Consider the following 15,212-nt stretch of genomic DNA (forward strand, 5'->3'; position numbering starts at 1 on the left):
GATCCAGGGACTAGCACAATAAGCACAGAGATCGAACCCTGTACGGGGGCGGTCGCTTCAGAACCCTCCGCCTCTCACGCGCAACACGGCAGCGGGATTTGGGGATGGGAGGCATGGCGGAGGCGTCGGGTGGCCGTGGGGAGGCCTGGTCCGGCAACATGTCGGCAGGATTTGGGGATGGGAGGAGTGGCGGCTGGGTCGGGTGGGGAGGCGCAGGTGGAGGAAGAAAGGGAAGTTCGGGGTCAGGGTGGGAGGGGTGCACGAGGTGCCCTGGAGCGGGGCCGAGCGAGAGATTTTTTTGGGCTCAACCGCTCAACTCAGCCTCGTTTTCTGCTTCTCAACTCGGCCAGGCTGAGGGCCCTTTTCTGCATTAGGTGGGCTTAGCCCTGCGTGGTCACCCGGCCTAACAAACTCACTCTCAGGTGGTAAAAGTGGGACGAGGACAGATTTTCTGGGTTGACTCAAACACACCCTCAGTAGCACATTTAGAGCTTGAACGATACTCTCTCCATTCCATAATTCTTGTCGAAATTTTATATGTATATAGACACTTTTTAGGAATAAATACGTTCATTTTTGGACAAATTTGAGACAAGAATTATGAAACGGAGGGAGTACCAATTTTTTTTACGAAATGTGTTCGGGAATTTTGCTCTAAGCTTCAACCACCTCAAGAGAGCTACAAGAATTATGAAACGGAGGGAGTACCAATTTTTTTTACGAAATGTGTTCGGGAATTTTGCTCTAAGCTTCAACCACCTCAAGAGAGCTACAAGAATTATGAAACGGAGGGAGTACCAATTTTTTTTACGAAATGTGTTCGGGAATTTTGCTCTAAGTTTCAACCACCTCAAGAGAGCTACGACGGAAAGTGTCCAAGAGTTTTTTTTTGGCAAATTAAATTGAGTTTTTTTTGTGTGAAGTGGAGGATAACATGATGTGAACTCGTTGCTAATTGATACTCTCTCCGTCCCATATTAAGTGACTTTTTATTACATGTATCTAGACGTTTTTTATGCATAGATACATTCATATTTGAATCACTTAATATGAGATGAAGGGAGTAGGATTTTCGACAATCTATGCTTGGATTGCAACGTGATGTGTTATGACTTATGAATTGCCATTTTCTTCTTCATCGTGTAGTGTGGATGATGTAACATTCCTCGGCTTCAGCTGTGGTACACCAGTTGATATTGATTTCAATCCTTCGCTTCCCATGAATAATGCTACTCAAGAGAAAAAAGGCTTAAATTGCAACACGTATGATGTTGTGCTTCTAGAATGATATTGTAGATTTCAAATATTTAGATTTGTACCCAAGGGGTAGCCCAGGACATCTGAGCTCTCAATCTCTTCAGAATCTCAAAACAAAACCTGTGGCTAGATAGCTCAATATTGACATTAGAACTGCAATGACATGGAAGTTACAATCTGTTTATTTAGATGATATATGCACAAGAGACGTGGAACAGAAACAAAATATGCATAGATAAACAATGTTCAGGTAAGCCGGTGGAGAAGAGCACACAATTTCTCCCAAAACCAATAAGTGGGCAAGTTAAAACAAATACACACGTACGGCACAAACGGGAAAATGAAGGGACCAGTACACTAATTAAGGAGGATGGATGAACTCAAACACATGCAATGATTTAACCAATTAAGTCAACCTGATAATACCAGAGGTCAACACCATGCTTCCATCTGTAAAATACCACCTTACAAGTTACATCAACCTGTCTTCAGACTACATGCAAAATACCACCACCACCAGGTAATTTAGGTTACGGGCAAACCGCAGCTAAGTCAGCAGAGAGCCTTTTCAATTTCACAGCCCTACAGCTTTCACAGCCCTACAGCTACAGGTAATCATCAGTAGGGCACCATCAAAAGGAACACCAGGCACAACACCTACAACAAAGCTCTTTCAGCCGATATCTCAGGTGAAGATATGTCCTCCTGAGAAAGCTGGAACATCAGCTGCCTGGCTTGTTCTGTGGTCCAGGTACAGGATTCTCTAGTTATCCGTGCTCCTTCCAAATGTTAACAACAAATATATCATGTCGTACATATGGACACTGGAGCTAAACCAAAACAGGCCGCCACCAGAAATCATTGGGCGGACAGGCAATGATGACAGCAAAATCTAGCGGACTCATCTTTTACTTCGGCGGCCACGGCCACGGCCACGGCATGTTTTTGGTGCTTTTCCATTTCCGGGATCACTACAGCTGGTAAGAAAATAACATCTTCATTATTTTATGACAAAACCCAAATGTTTTTGGAACACATATACAATCGCATACGCATATGTTACTAGAGAGTTGCATATATCAAATCTAACCTACTTTGACAGAGATGAAACGGAATCTTGCCAAATCATGACATGCAGCATATTCAAAGGAGCTGTTAGAATCTTTGAGAATATATTCTAACAGCATCCAGAACCACAGTTCTGCAGGATAATGAACAGACAATTGGAGTTCCCTTTAATTCATTTCAAAAAGACTGTTAGCAGGACACACTATGTACTACCCCTACAGAAGATTTCGTGTATAAAATATTGCATTGCGTAAAGGCTACACACACCCATTATTACTTAACAATTACCACTTTCGCAACATTACTTTTAAATTTTGTTACCTAGAAAAAGTAGGTACGCAGATAAACCAAACCTACATGGCTAAGCTTAACAAAACAGTATTAAGATTAGAAAACATTAAGCAGAAAAAAAGTTGCCCACTGGGTTAATACATGGCCACCATGAAATAACTGGAGCACACACCCATTAGCACAATCATGACATGAAGATAATCAGAAAGCAGTAGCAGGTTGAGACCAATTCAGAGAGTTGTTGCGACTGACCTTTCATTGCCTTTAGTTTCTGTTAGATCCTTAATTGCTTCTTTCAGTGCATAAAGAGCCATCTTCTTAACCTGGCAATTCAGATTCACACATAATTTCAGAATTAGAAAAGAATGTCAAAAGAGAAATGTAGCAGTTCTGAGGCTATCAAAAACGACATGGTATAGACAATAGTCTAATATGTAATCACAATAAACATTTGCGTTACCATACCTCAAGCTTATCTTCATTCACCCTATGTCCTTTTGGAAGTAGACGGAATTCTTTTGTCAGCCGGATGCACTCATGTACATTTTCCGGAGAAACGAAGTCAAGTGCAACCTTTATACATGACTGTCCAATAGCAAGAGAATACGTTCATAAAAAGAGAAATGTCACAGATGATAGCAATCAGTTTCAATTCAAAACCATGGGACAGGACTAAAGGAATGGAAATGGACAACTGATTCGATGTCTGTCACATGATACCTTCAAATTTCTGACTTGGTGGGGGCATCCTGCAGGGATAAAGACCGCATCACCAAGCTTCTGTTCAAATGTCCAAGGCTCAACTCCTGCACATGCAGTGGATAAAAACCAAGAAGTAAATCACCGAGGAAAGACATATATTCCAAAAGAAAACAGTTAAATTCCAAAAAGATATCAGTATTTTTAACTGACCATATTCTTCTTTAAGCTTTTTCTTGTGCTCATTTGTTAGATAAAAGCATTGATCGTGAATAGGATGTGCAACCTGCCAAGATACGACAGCTATGGAACGTAAGAATAAGATGCCATATTGCATTCCATAGTCAGATAGTAAATAGAGCTAATCACCTGCTTCACTGGTTCATAATTGTAATGCCTAAACTCCTCCGAATGCTTCATCAGATAATCGTGTAGTTTGCTGACATCTTCTCGTCGGAATATATCCCACAATGCACCACCCTCTGGCTGGTTTTCCTCTACAAATTGGTCATCATCTTTTGTCTCAAGAATTATGTCAATTTCAGGCACCCCACTTTCTGCACTTATTTCAATTAATTCCTCTGTTGATCGTCGCTTGCGTCGCTTGCGGCTTGTTTCAGCTTCATCTGCTTCCTCACTTTCTGTGCCTGTTTCCTTTAATTCCTTTGTTGAGTGTCGCTTGTGGCGTGTTTGCGGACCAGTAGGTTCAGAAGTTCCTTCTACATCATTAGGAGGTTCACTTTTATAGTCACTGCTGGATCCATTACCGACCTTCTCAATTCCATTGATATCACAGAATGTTTTGTCTGCTTTCTCCATGGAAAAAGAAACATCCATAGGATCTGTATTGCCTTGAATGGATGATTGGCCATTCACAGTCAAGTTTCCTTCAGCTTCATCAGCTATCACGTCACCTTCCCGCTCCTGTAAAACAACATCTGGCACTGGCTGCGTAATGCTTGAGCCATGTCCAAATCCTTCAGGTCTTGCCACCTTGGTTGATTCGCTGAGAGGCATCAACATGTCGCAATCAGGATCTGTTCCTGAAGCTTGGAGATTTCCACTGCCTTTATGCATGGTCAAGCTCTGTTTCTTTTCCTTAACTGCTCTAATCCTTTGTGTTTTGAGCTTTATTTCATCAGTATGTGTAAGGATATTGACCTGTTTGTACAATAGGGAAAACAGAGTAATTTGTAAAATTCAACAAAGAAAGCAGAAGGTTATACAAAGACTTAAAATCAGGGGGATAGTGCAACGATGCAACTCAGTGAAGAATGTGGCAAATACATCTTCACAATTTTGATTAATGGTTTCTCAGTTTTTCCAACAGAAGTGCTTACTCTGGATAAATGGTCAACAATAACCAGTCCAACATTGCGAGTTACTATGGCTAGCATAAAAATAAAATCAAGGGATGCAGCGTTGATTGAAAACAACGAGAGCAATCTCAAGCCTACAAACAATAACTCCCTCATTCCCAATTTACAAGTTTTTTTCTATTTTTCTCACAAAAGAGGTCATATCAGGAATAATCAAGGCCAACCTGCCCCTATAGCTAGTTAAGACTGTCTCTAACAGTATTAAGGCCCAAACATAAGGCTCTCAATTGGATGCATGGGCATGCATGGGCCCAGCACCGAGCATGCACCGGCGCCCACACATTTGCATGCAAAATTGAATGCGGCCAGCACCTAAACGTTCTGCCTTCCGCGCGGGAAAAACAAACACTAATGCTGCCAAACAAGACCTCTTTGGTATTCAGGATAAAACTAAAACTAAACCAACTAAAAGCTTCCATAGGCAATCAATATCATCATGCAGTATCTAACTCAACAGGCTGTGGTGGTGGGCACACGAGGTTGACTTTCAAGTCTCATTTCTACCTTAACTTGAAGGTACAGGTGTGGAAATACTATGCAAGGGAAGTTAAGCATGTCAATTTCAGGTTCAAAATGAATAAGGTGTTGATCAAATAAATTTACATATATGGACTGCAGGAAGAATAAGAAATCTCCAGTTATTTACCGCATCAGACATGTCGCAATGAAGCTTCGTAACAGAATCACCAATTCCCAGTTCTTGAGACACACCATAAGCAATATAAGTCTTTGGACCAAGGTCTGGCTTTATAACCTCTTTTGGAAGCTTCACTGCCAGATTAAGGGGGCCAGATGTATGATCTGTATATACACGAAATGGCAAAGCAGACATGAATTCAGCACCATGCCGTGGCAGTCGCTCCTCGAATGAGCTATGTTGTGGCCAATCTTTAAGTTTAAGTAACAAGGGCAAATTCTGTGGACCAACAGCTCCACGGGAATACCCCTCAAAAAACTTGTGAATGTTCACATCAACCTGCATCGGGGTTAGATGAAATCAGCAGTAGCCTTGTGAATCATTCATTTCAGAATAAAAATGATCCTTTGGTAAGTGCAACGTAGGAAATTGATTTCAGTAGAGCTAACCACAGAGCCCCTACCTAACCCAGGTATTGACTTGGGGGGCACTAATCCTTTAGAACATGAGAATACTGTTTTGGTGTCAAAGCACAAAAAAATGCGTATTCATTGAAACTCAGGTGATCTGAATACCTAAGTTGAAACAACTAACAAGAATTGGGCAAAATATTCAAATATAATACATTTATGCTGTTATATAGACATGGCAAAAGGAAACAAGCCACATTCAAGAAACCATGTTCATTGATTCAAACCAGGAGAGAAACAGAAGAACCTATTTAATGATTGTGGAAGATACTTACTCCCTCCGATCCTAAATTATTGTCGAAATATTACATGTATCTAGACGCTTTTTAAGAATAGATACATCCATATTTGATAAAATTTGAGTCAAGAATTTAGGATCAGAGGGAGTATCTATTTTTTTTAAAGATACTCTGCATGGTATTATGAATTTAGAAGATCTATGCACCTAGTCATCCTCCACCTCCGTTTTGTCACTCGTAGCTTATAGAAACGCTATTTAGAAAATCAATAACCATCATGATGTCAGTTACCTCAAACCAAGTCAGGCATTCAAGAGCTGTAACTGCCAGCCGCTCATACTCATCCTTGTCTTTCTTTTCTCGTAAGGCCCGCCACATTACCATTGGTTCCCAACTCAACCCAGAAGTTAACTCAAGCACGTTGCGAACAATAACAGGCTGACCCTTCAACCAGTGCTCCTGAAAATGATCCAAGTCTCCATTTTGAACGTCTCTGGCAGTTGGGCAATATATGTAGTTATCACTGGAGTTCTCTCTATAGGCCAATTTCCGCGACATTCCATTGATCATCTCACCAGAGTCAGCAAAACAAGAACATTTTGAACCTACCACCTCCAGCGCTGTTTCATTGTTGACCACTGAGTCGGCTTTCACCAGTAAGTCAGGAATAAGATTCTCCTCCAACAAGCACTTAAGTTCAAGCACAGAATCTCCACAACCACCAAATGCATTTGGCGGGCATTGTATGCTTCCATTGCTATCTAACCTCCATTGTTTCAAACTAGGAGCACTGTCCTCAACAGGCACTGCATTATCACTCAGCAGGCAACTTTGCCCATAAGAAGACCTTTCACTTACAACAATAGCATGATCACTACCTTTTTGCAGATCCTTCTTGCCTTCTACCACAGGTTGCCTAAGGACCAGGTCACTTGCAGTACCACACCCAGAAGTAAGACCTTGACGAACCTCCTGGCAGCAACTGAGGCAGAGATCATAGGAGCATTTGCTGCAGCTTCTGTGAAAATCAACAATAGATGTCCTGCAGTTGTCGCTGTTCAAGAAAACTATGAATTAGACATAAAGGAATAGATAATTAGCACACATGCCATAAGCAAAGCAAGACTAACCAGTATATCCGCTCATCTTTATTAACATTGGCTTGAGGAACCTTCACGTCACACGTGTCAATGCCTGTCATAGAAGAAAAATTAGGAATATCAGATGCAATAGAGTGCTACTCCATTCTTAAATGGATCACAGGACATCCTGCAGTTTATGCAGTCACTTTTTTTTGAAAAATTGGACAACAAAAATGCACAAACCTATGTTGATTTACCACACCAAAAGATAGTAGTACAAGTACATGTCTAATAGAAGAGAGGAAGTAATGCACTAATGCTCAATGGTTTGTATCAGAGACTGAGCTAACATCTGAAAGCACAAGCTTCTTGCAATAGATATTCAAAAGGTAGCATAGCAGCAAGCCAATAATAATACCTCTAAGTGTGGCTTCAACACTTTTCTCAAGCATCTGCTCGCAGTGAAAGTCTTTCAGCCAAGGGAGTAAAAAATGTGCAATTCGAAGAGAGAATTTAGTTGTATCTTTGTCAGGGATCCAATTGTCAACCTGTGGAACAAATTTAGGGGGGAGGGGGTTTAAACCATGAGAAATTAACAGAAAATTAATTATGTGCTCTTATTCTTAGTGGCTAACAATTTATAATCTTAGTGAATGGGAAGAACTCCTGCCAGCTCATCACACACCCACACACAAAAAAAAATTGATTATACACCGGACTACAGTGAAAACATGATTTTAGAGCAATAGCAATGCATGTTACTTGCCCCTTCATGTTGCTTCAGGGATTGTGCACGTCTATAGACTATAGAGGCAGAGGGGTATCAAACACACTGCAGCTAGGAAACAAATTAGCAATGAAGCCCAAAAGATAAGGCATACCTTCTGTATTATGTTTTTCCGCAGACAAGTCTTGCAGTTGCAATTATTGCGACAAAATGGACAATTCTTCACAAAGTCATCTTCTGTTAATTGAGGATACCTGTTCAGGATGCGAGGGAGTGACCATTTTGATAACAAACACATCGATGTAAAAGGACACAAGGGATGGTGACTGAAAGAGGAGTACTACAAAATAAAAGATCACAGAAACAAGAGAACTATCACTGTACAGAAACAGGCAGGTAAATGTAACCAAATCAGGTGATCAACATAAATGCTTTAAGAAGGGCACCAACCAGCGAGTCATGCACGTCACACAGTATCTCCTCGTATATTCTTTGCAGCCTACACACCGTACAACTCTGCCTTTGTCCCTCCTCTGGCATTGATGACACATGGTTGACGTTCCGTCCATCCTTTTTGTATTCTGCAAATTCCAGCAACAAACAAATTATATAATGCATGCACATATTGGGGGTAAAGCCTACAATCCAGGCAGGTCCTCTGAAATGTAAGGCTTGAAGCATATATATATATATTGCTCATCCTGCTTGTACTGTACATATATAGGAATAGGAAGTGAATAAAAAGTGTGGAATATGCATGTCTCAGATATAGGAAGAATGGACAAACAACTCAACATTTTCTTACAAATAAAGCACAAACTACATAAGCACATACAGTCCTGATCATTCATCCACCACTCCTGAATTCTGATAACTGAAGAGATGGTAGCATCAACAAGACATGTAAGAACTTTCACCTTAGGCTTGGGCTTAGGCATGGCCTTAGGCACAGGCACATCTATCACCAGAGCGCTGCGCCTCGCCCTAAGTTGCCTGGTCATAATCTCAAGAGAAGAGGGGTCAGCAAGAGGATCCCCCCTGCGCTTTCTTGTGGGTTTTGAGGTCTCAGTTCTCTCATCTGCGCCATTCTCCTGGAATGCAAAACACAGCACAAGGGTGAAACGTTATGGCGATTGTCATTTTCTAAAAATAATTCATAAAAATGCATGCAAGAATATACCGACCTCAGCAGAAGTATGTGGCATCTCTTCTTGACCATTGTTCTCACCGTGCTCCTGCAACCCATGACCAACGGCGATTAAGCATTTTCAGAAACCTCAGCGCAGACTCTTTCAGAAGGAAAAGAAGTTCATGTAAGCAAAAACAGGCAGGGAAATAGTAATACTGACCTCAGAAGAAGTCTGCAGTATCTCCCCATTTTCCTTGTTCTCATCATTCTCCTGCAACCACAACAAAACAATGACTAAGCATTTCAGAAGGAAAAGAAATGCAGAGTGTTTCAGAAGGAGAAGAAAAGTTCGTGGGGACTACTGACCACCACACCGGAAGCCTGCGGTATCTCCTCCCCGAACTCCTTCTCACCGTTCTCCTGCGGTCACAACCAACAACCATTAAAGCATTTTCAGAGGAATCATAGCAAGCTGGTCTGAAAGAAGAAGAAAAATGCTTTGAGAGTACTTCACAATAGCAAGTCCGAAAGAACAAACTGAGCGTCCCCCCAATCCACCGAACCCTAGCGGGGAGGCTGGCCTGGCCGCCCGAGAAATTCCACAGCCATAGAGCCTCCGGAACACCCCCCCCCCCCCCCCCCCGAAAAAAAACCCGGAGTAATCGCTCGATTCCGAATGAAGCCGAAGAAAAGGAGCACAGCTTTGCGAATTCGACCACGGAACCACAGAGAAATCCCCCATTACTAACTCTCCAACTCACTGCCCCAAATAAGCGAACACCTCACGCTCACGCTCACATCACACAATCAGCAAAGCGAACAACAAGGGGAGCAGCAACCCAAAATTCGCTCGCTTCCGAGCAACCACCGAGGAACGAAATCACCCGGCATAGCTTCCCTTCGTCCCCACGGCGACTTGAGAGGCTTTGAGGGGGGAGCTCAAAGGGGAGGGGAGAGACGACCTAATTATAGCTAATTAGCTGCTCACCTCGGCGTCGGCGGCCGGGTCCTTGGGCGGCCTTCCCCTCCCACGCTTCGGCGGCATCCCTGCGGCGGCTGCTGGCCGGAATTCGGAAGCGGGATCGCCGGAGAAGAGAACAAAGACACAAGAGTCGGTCGGTTCCTGGTCTTGGACTCGAAGAACCCAGACGGTCCGGTTCTTTATACCGCGGCCACTGCGGACAGGGCCCCACCCGTCAGCGAGAGACCCCGGGATCCCGTGGGCGCCAGCGGTAAGTCGTGCAGGAGGGGCGAGCGGGGCCCGGCTGTCAGTGAGGAGGGCGCAAGTTCACCGTGGAAGGTAATAATGGAGAGGTAAATATTTGCGGCTGCTTCCCGTTTCGCGGGAACCGCGTTCGAAATTTTTTGGAGATCGATCCAGCGATCCCGCGGCGGCGGCACGGTGTGAAGTGAAAAGAATCGAAAATTACCCCGCCGGCTCTCACGCGGTAAAAAAAAATTGGGATGCGATTTGTTTCTGAATGGGATTGGACCTGAATTTATTTTTTTCGTCAAAAAGAAAGAAAAACTCGTGCATTTTTCTCTTTGCGATCAAGAACATCTTCTGCATCAATTTTGTACCTTTAGTTTATTTATCGGAGATCTTTGCAGTTGGTTTTTGTTCCGGTGTATTCGTGTTTAGGAATTAGAGTTGGATGTTTTTAGAAAACAAGATTGACGAATCCTAGTCCCATTACCCCACACCATTTCAAATTTTCCAGATACGGCCTAAAGGAAATAGGACAAATCGGAGGAGATCTCGCACACCAAAGACACGGGAAACTCGCCTCCACCAACAAGTCGTCGGAGAGGACGGATGAGCAGAAGAGGCCGCGAAAGAAGGCCGGCATGAGCTTGCGGACGACTTGGTGAACTCATGGCCCCAAGAAATTTCGTCGTTCGGACGAACAAGTGTAGGGTGAGAGAGAGAGCTCGGGGGAGGAGAGCGCTAAGTGGCGGATGGAGGCGGGCCGAGAGATGGAGAATGCAAGGGGTGGCAACCCTAGCTCGGAATTTATGCAGATGGCTTGTATTTCGGGTGCCACCTTTGTGGACAAGCTGAGCCCATATAAAAAAAATGGTTGATATGCCCAATTTTTGAATCCGGGCCGGGCCTAGAGGTCCCTTTTCTGTCTCAAATGCCAAGTCCAGACGTGACTCATGCTACCAAAGAGGAATGTGCGTGCACCTCGGGTGCGGTCAAGGATAATACGAGAAATCAAACACACACATAGCAATTCAGCTGAGTTTCAACCCCTGTTTGAACTATACCTAATTTTTTTTCAGATAAAAAAAATCTATTTTTATTCACATACAACAAGAACTCTTTTTTTAAAGAATATTAGCGTACCTATAACTTATCTTCATTCACCCTATGTCCTTTTGGATGTAGATGGGATTCTGTGAGACGGGTGCACTCATGTACATTTTCCCGAGAAACAAAGTCAAGTGCAACCTTTATCCATGACTGCCCAATAAAAAAAAAGAGCTTCATAAAAAGAGAAATGACACATATGATACCAATCAGTTTCGATTCAAAACCATGACACGTAACTAAAGGAATGGAAATGGACAGCTGATTCGGTGTCTGTCACATGATACCTTCAAATTTCTGATTTGGTGGGGCATCATGCAGGGATAAAGACCCAGGATGGCAACGGGTCGGGTCTGGACGGGTCGACCAAATCCATATCCATCGCCAGACCAACTATCCATCCACGAAAATATCCGTGGATGCAAAACAATATCCATATTCATATCCACCGGGTATCCATGGATTATCCGTATACATGCAATATCCTCCTTCCGTCCAATATTAAGTGACTCAAATTTGTGGCGGACCCAGGATAAATTTTGAGGTGTGGCGGAGTTTACACGGCAAAAAATTATATGCATAACTATGCGAAAGCTCATTGGATTACTATATATATATATATATATATATATATATATATATATATATATATATATATATATATATATATATATATATATATAACTTTGTGTTCAACAAAAATAATAATAATCCAAAAATAAGATATTGCTACTGAAATTACCTCAATAGATGAAACTTACGGAAGAGTACATCTATCGAGCAGTGGATCCACATGTCAGTAATTTATTTATTTTAATAAATCCGGGTATCCATGGATCAAATATGATATCCGTGCCTGCTCCACGAGTTGGCGGGTATCCATGCGTGGATATTAATGGACCGAAAACCCGATCCATATCCACGATCCATGGGCTGGATATCCATGGATATCCACATTTTGACTATCCATTGCCGTCTTGAATAAAGACTGCATCAAGCTTCTATTTAAATGCCTGAGGCTCAACTCCTGCATATGCAGTAGATAGAAAATCATGAAGTACCGAGGAAAGATGCAAATTCCAAAAGACATCAGTATTTTTAACTGACCATATTGTTCTTTAAGCTTTCTCTCGTGCTCATTTGTTAGATAAAAGCATTGATCATGTATAGGATGAGCAACCTGCCAAGATACGACAGCTAGGCAACATGAGAATAAGGTGCCATATGACATTTCATGGTCAGATAGTTAATAGAGCTAACGGTGTTGATTCTACGCTTTCCCCTGAGAAGTTGAGAACAAAGGTGCAGGGGGCATTTTTCCTCCATCCCTAAAAACTGACATAAACCCATTTTTGCAGGGAAAACGACTGATATAAATTTGAAATGAACTTAAAAAAAATGAGCATACTGCCTGTCAAATATAGAAAAGAAAAAAAATCAGGACCAAATAAGAAAACACATCAACGGACAACGGGACGGTTAAGTTTTGCAACGGCAGGTACAAATTACTACACGATTCCCTCCCGGCGGCAACTTTTTTTTCTCACTGACCATCTCCACGTTAATTCCACCGAAACAATTTTTGTAAAGACAAAACCGCCTAAGGTATGACGAATAAATTGCTCACCACACCTTGGGCAAAAATTAGGCAAAAAACATTCTATGACAAGTGGGGTCAAAGGCTCCCGAACGAACACGCCGCCTCAGATTCACGTCAAACCATTTTCATGACGAAGTCGTGGCACCTTGAGCAGACCCTGGAGACGTCCTCACCCCGTCCCTTGCCCTCGACTTCAGGTTCCAACGCGAAGCCGCGGTCAGCCAGACTGACCCAGGAGGCGCCCCCATCTCTAGCCGTTATAGGTGTTTTTATCTGACCACTTAGATATCCAGAATAGTAACACCATCGAAGGAAAATGTAAATTGTGCACATCATTAAAAAAATATTCAAAGCTTGATGTTGTTAATGCTGAAGATTTCATCTGCCGCTTTGAATACAAAGCAGCAACATGCCGCTTTGTGCCTAAACAAGTGGATGTGTAAACATTTGAACTTGTGCAACTTGTTATTATTCTAAGTTTATAGTCTTGATGTATCAGTTTATATATCCCATTATTGAACATAAATACGTGGCAGAGTAAGCATTAACGTACCGTTTCTTCGTTGTGGTTTCAATATGTTATCTCATTAAACTTTATTTAATGTCATGGCAGATTTACGTATGTAAGACGTCTTATAACCCAGACGAATTTATGATCCAATGTGAGAAGTGTGGTGGCTGGTGAGTATATTGAATACAAATCTTACTTCGTAAAGTTATCGGGACATTACATGATGATAAGTTTTTTTTGCAGACAGTAAACTCATATGTAGACACTTGACATGTAGCTGTCTTTTTTTCAGTTTTTTTTATATGCATTGTGATGGTTGTTAATAAACCTCAAGAAGATTGAAGAAATTTTCTATCATATTTGTAACTCTGCTAACAGAAAAAAAGAACATCAAATGCAATTGAAGCTATATAAAAATCAGAACAGGAAGAAACTATGTTTTTGTTATCCATTGCATTTTTTTTGTTGTATTATTTCAAAATAGTCATACAAATGAGAATTAGGTCCATAACAAAACTGAAGTTAAGTATGCACTGATTTTAAAGTATTACAGCTTCGCCGCAGTGGCGGGCCATTTTATTTTTCAGTCTGTCCAAACTGGTATTAAATCTCCATTTGAAATTAAGTTTGAAAACTGCTACCGCAAAGTGTTAGGTTTTGAAAGTGTAATTTATTAAGTCTGACCTATGTAGGTTTTTTTTAATTGTGTTCTAATCTGACATATTTAAGTGTAACAAAGTTAGTAAGGAGAACTTGGAAAAAGTATAAAACCCTGAATGTTAAAGACATAATGAAAACCTCATCAATGGATGAGAATAAAAGGGACACTATAACACAGAAGGATTTTTTCGCAGGAGATCTGCTTTACATTTATCTTCAAAAAGATGCATTGTTAGGTTGTTGTTGTAGAGTTGTCAAACATACTTTATTTATAATAATATAGTTCTCAATCAAAATATTATAATATAATACTCAATCAAAATATCTTATTCTAGATATTTCTATCTTTGCCATGTTGGACTTTCTCTAGGAGCTTCCAATCTTCTCATGACAAACATTCACTAGAAGGCTCATGAGTGACAGACTTACAGCACACCTACCAAAATGATGCAGTGACAAGTACTAGAATGGAGGAAACTTTTAGTTGTAATAAATGAAACTAACACTTCTGTGGTACTTCTCTAAGTTTTGGGATCTTTTGGCGCTGCGGTACCACTATTTTTCCTATCTACTAGGAGACCATAGAGATGTTTATATACTGGCCCAAAAATGGAAGATGACCAATGCTTAGGTGAGAGCTTGGCTCGTGAGCTCAACGTCACAAAAAAAAATGCACAAAGCAAGTGGAAAGAGTACACAAAGATTCATAAATTGGAGTCTGTTAAAAGGCACATATCCAGTAGTGCAAAATGAAATGTTGACATATAATACTCAGAAAGAGTTACAGGAGCTAAATCAAGGTGAGAAGATGGTAGTGGAACATGTGTCCGAGTTGAAGAGATCTTGGAGTGATATTTGACTAGTATGACCCTGTTGTCAGTAGCGGAGGCAGGGGCCAGGGAGATTTTTCTATTTCTACTTTAAGTTCCTGCAAAGCTTTGCAATTTCACCATATAAATTTCATATTTTTATGCTTTGGCCCTTCTAATAAATTATATTTTTCTATTCTAACCCTTCATATATTTTTTCATGCCTCCGCCCCTGCCTGTTGTGACGGAGTACGGAAAATAGGCGCTCAACATTCTTTGGCATTTGAGGGTGGTCATTTTCACAAGCCAACAACAAACATTCCAGATAGGAAGTGGTTTG

At 41.5% G+C, this 15,212-nt stretch overlaps 1 protein-coding gene across 4 annotated transcripts; it reads right to left on the reverse strand.

Annotated features, from left to right (window-relative positions):
- Nucleotides 1-1,628: 1,628 nt before the first annotated feature.
- On the reverse strand, nucleotides 1,629-10,108 carry LOC100830519 (lysine-specific demethylase JMJ25). 4 transcript variants are annotated; one of them, XM_010235380.2, is made up of 17 exons: nucleotides 9,967-10,108; nucleotides 9,345-9,398; nucleotides 9,199-9,249; nucleotides 9,034-9,084; nucleotides 8,767-8,940; nucleotides 8,300-8,430; nucleotides 8,004-8,103; nucleotides 7,541-7,670; nucleotides 7,171-7,234; nucleotides 6,332-7,094; nucleotides 5,341-5,670; nucleotides 3,685-4,476; nucleotides 3,529-3,601; nucleotides 3,337-3,422; nucleotides 3,082-3,201; nucleotides 2,869-2,939; nucleotides 1,629-2,234 (listed from the first exon to the last, which is right to left on the reverse strand). In XM_010235380.2, exons 1-17 carry the CDS (start codon nucleotides 10,021-10,023, stop codon nucleotides 2,159-2,161), a joined length of 3,123 nt encoding a protein of 1,040 aa, XP_010233682.1. In that variant the 5' UTR covers nucleotides 10,024-10,108; the 3' UTR covers nucleotides 1,629-2,158. The 4 variants fall into 4 exon arrangements, 3 of the variants coding, with proteins under 3 accessions (XP_010233682.1, XP_024317520.1, XP_010233683.1); XM_010235381.3 differs by lacking the exon at nucleotides 1,629-2,234 and adding an exon at nucleotides 2,298-2,458; XR_002965098.1 differs by lacking the exons at nucleotides 1,629-2,234; nucleotides 2,869-2,939 and having other exon boundaries at nucleotides 3,166-3,201; nucleotides 3,529-3,618.
- Nucleotides 10,109-15,212: the final 5,104 nt, after the last annotated feature.

This window comes from Brachypodium distachyon, chromosome 3 (assembly GCF_000005505.3).
Source record: "Brachypodium distachyon strain Bd21 chromosome 3, Brachypodium_distachyon_v3.0, whole genome shotgun sequence".
Lineage (NCBI taxonomy): Eukaryota > Viridiplantae > Streptophyta > Magnoliopsida > Poales > Poaceae > Brachypodium > Brachypodium distachyon.

Coding starts and splice junctions, on each gene's coding strand:
- LOC100830519 (XM_010235380.2), bottom strand. CDS start 10,023: ATGCCGCCGAAGCGTGGGAGGGGAAGGCCGCCCAAGGACCCGGCCGCC. Junction 9,250..9,344: donor CGCAGGCTTCCGGTGTGGTG/GTCAGTAGTCCC, acceptor TTGTGGTTGCAG/GAGAATGATGAGAACAAGGA. Junction 7,671..8,003: donor GGAAAAACATAATACAGAAG/GTATGCCTTATC, acceptor TTTGTTCCACAG/GTTGACAATTGGATCCCTGA.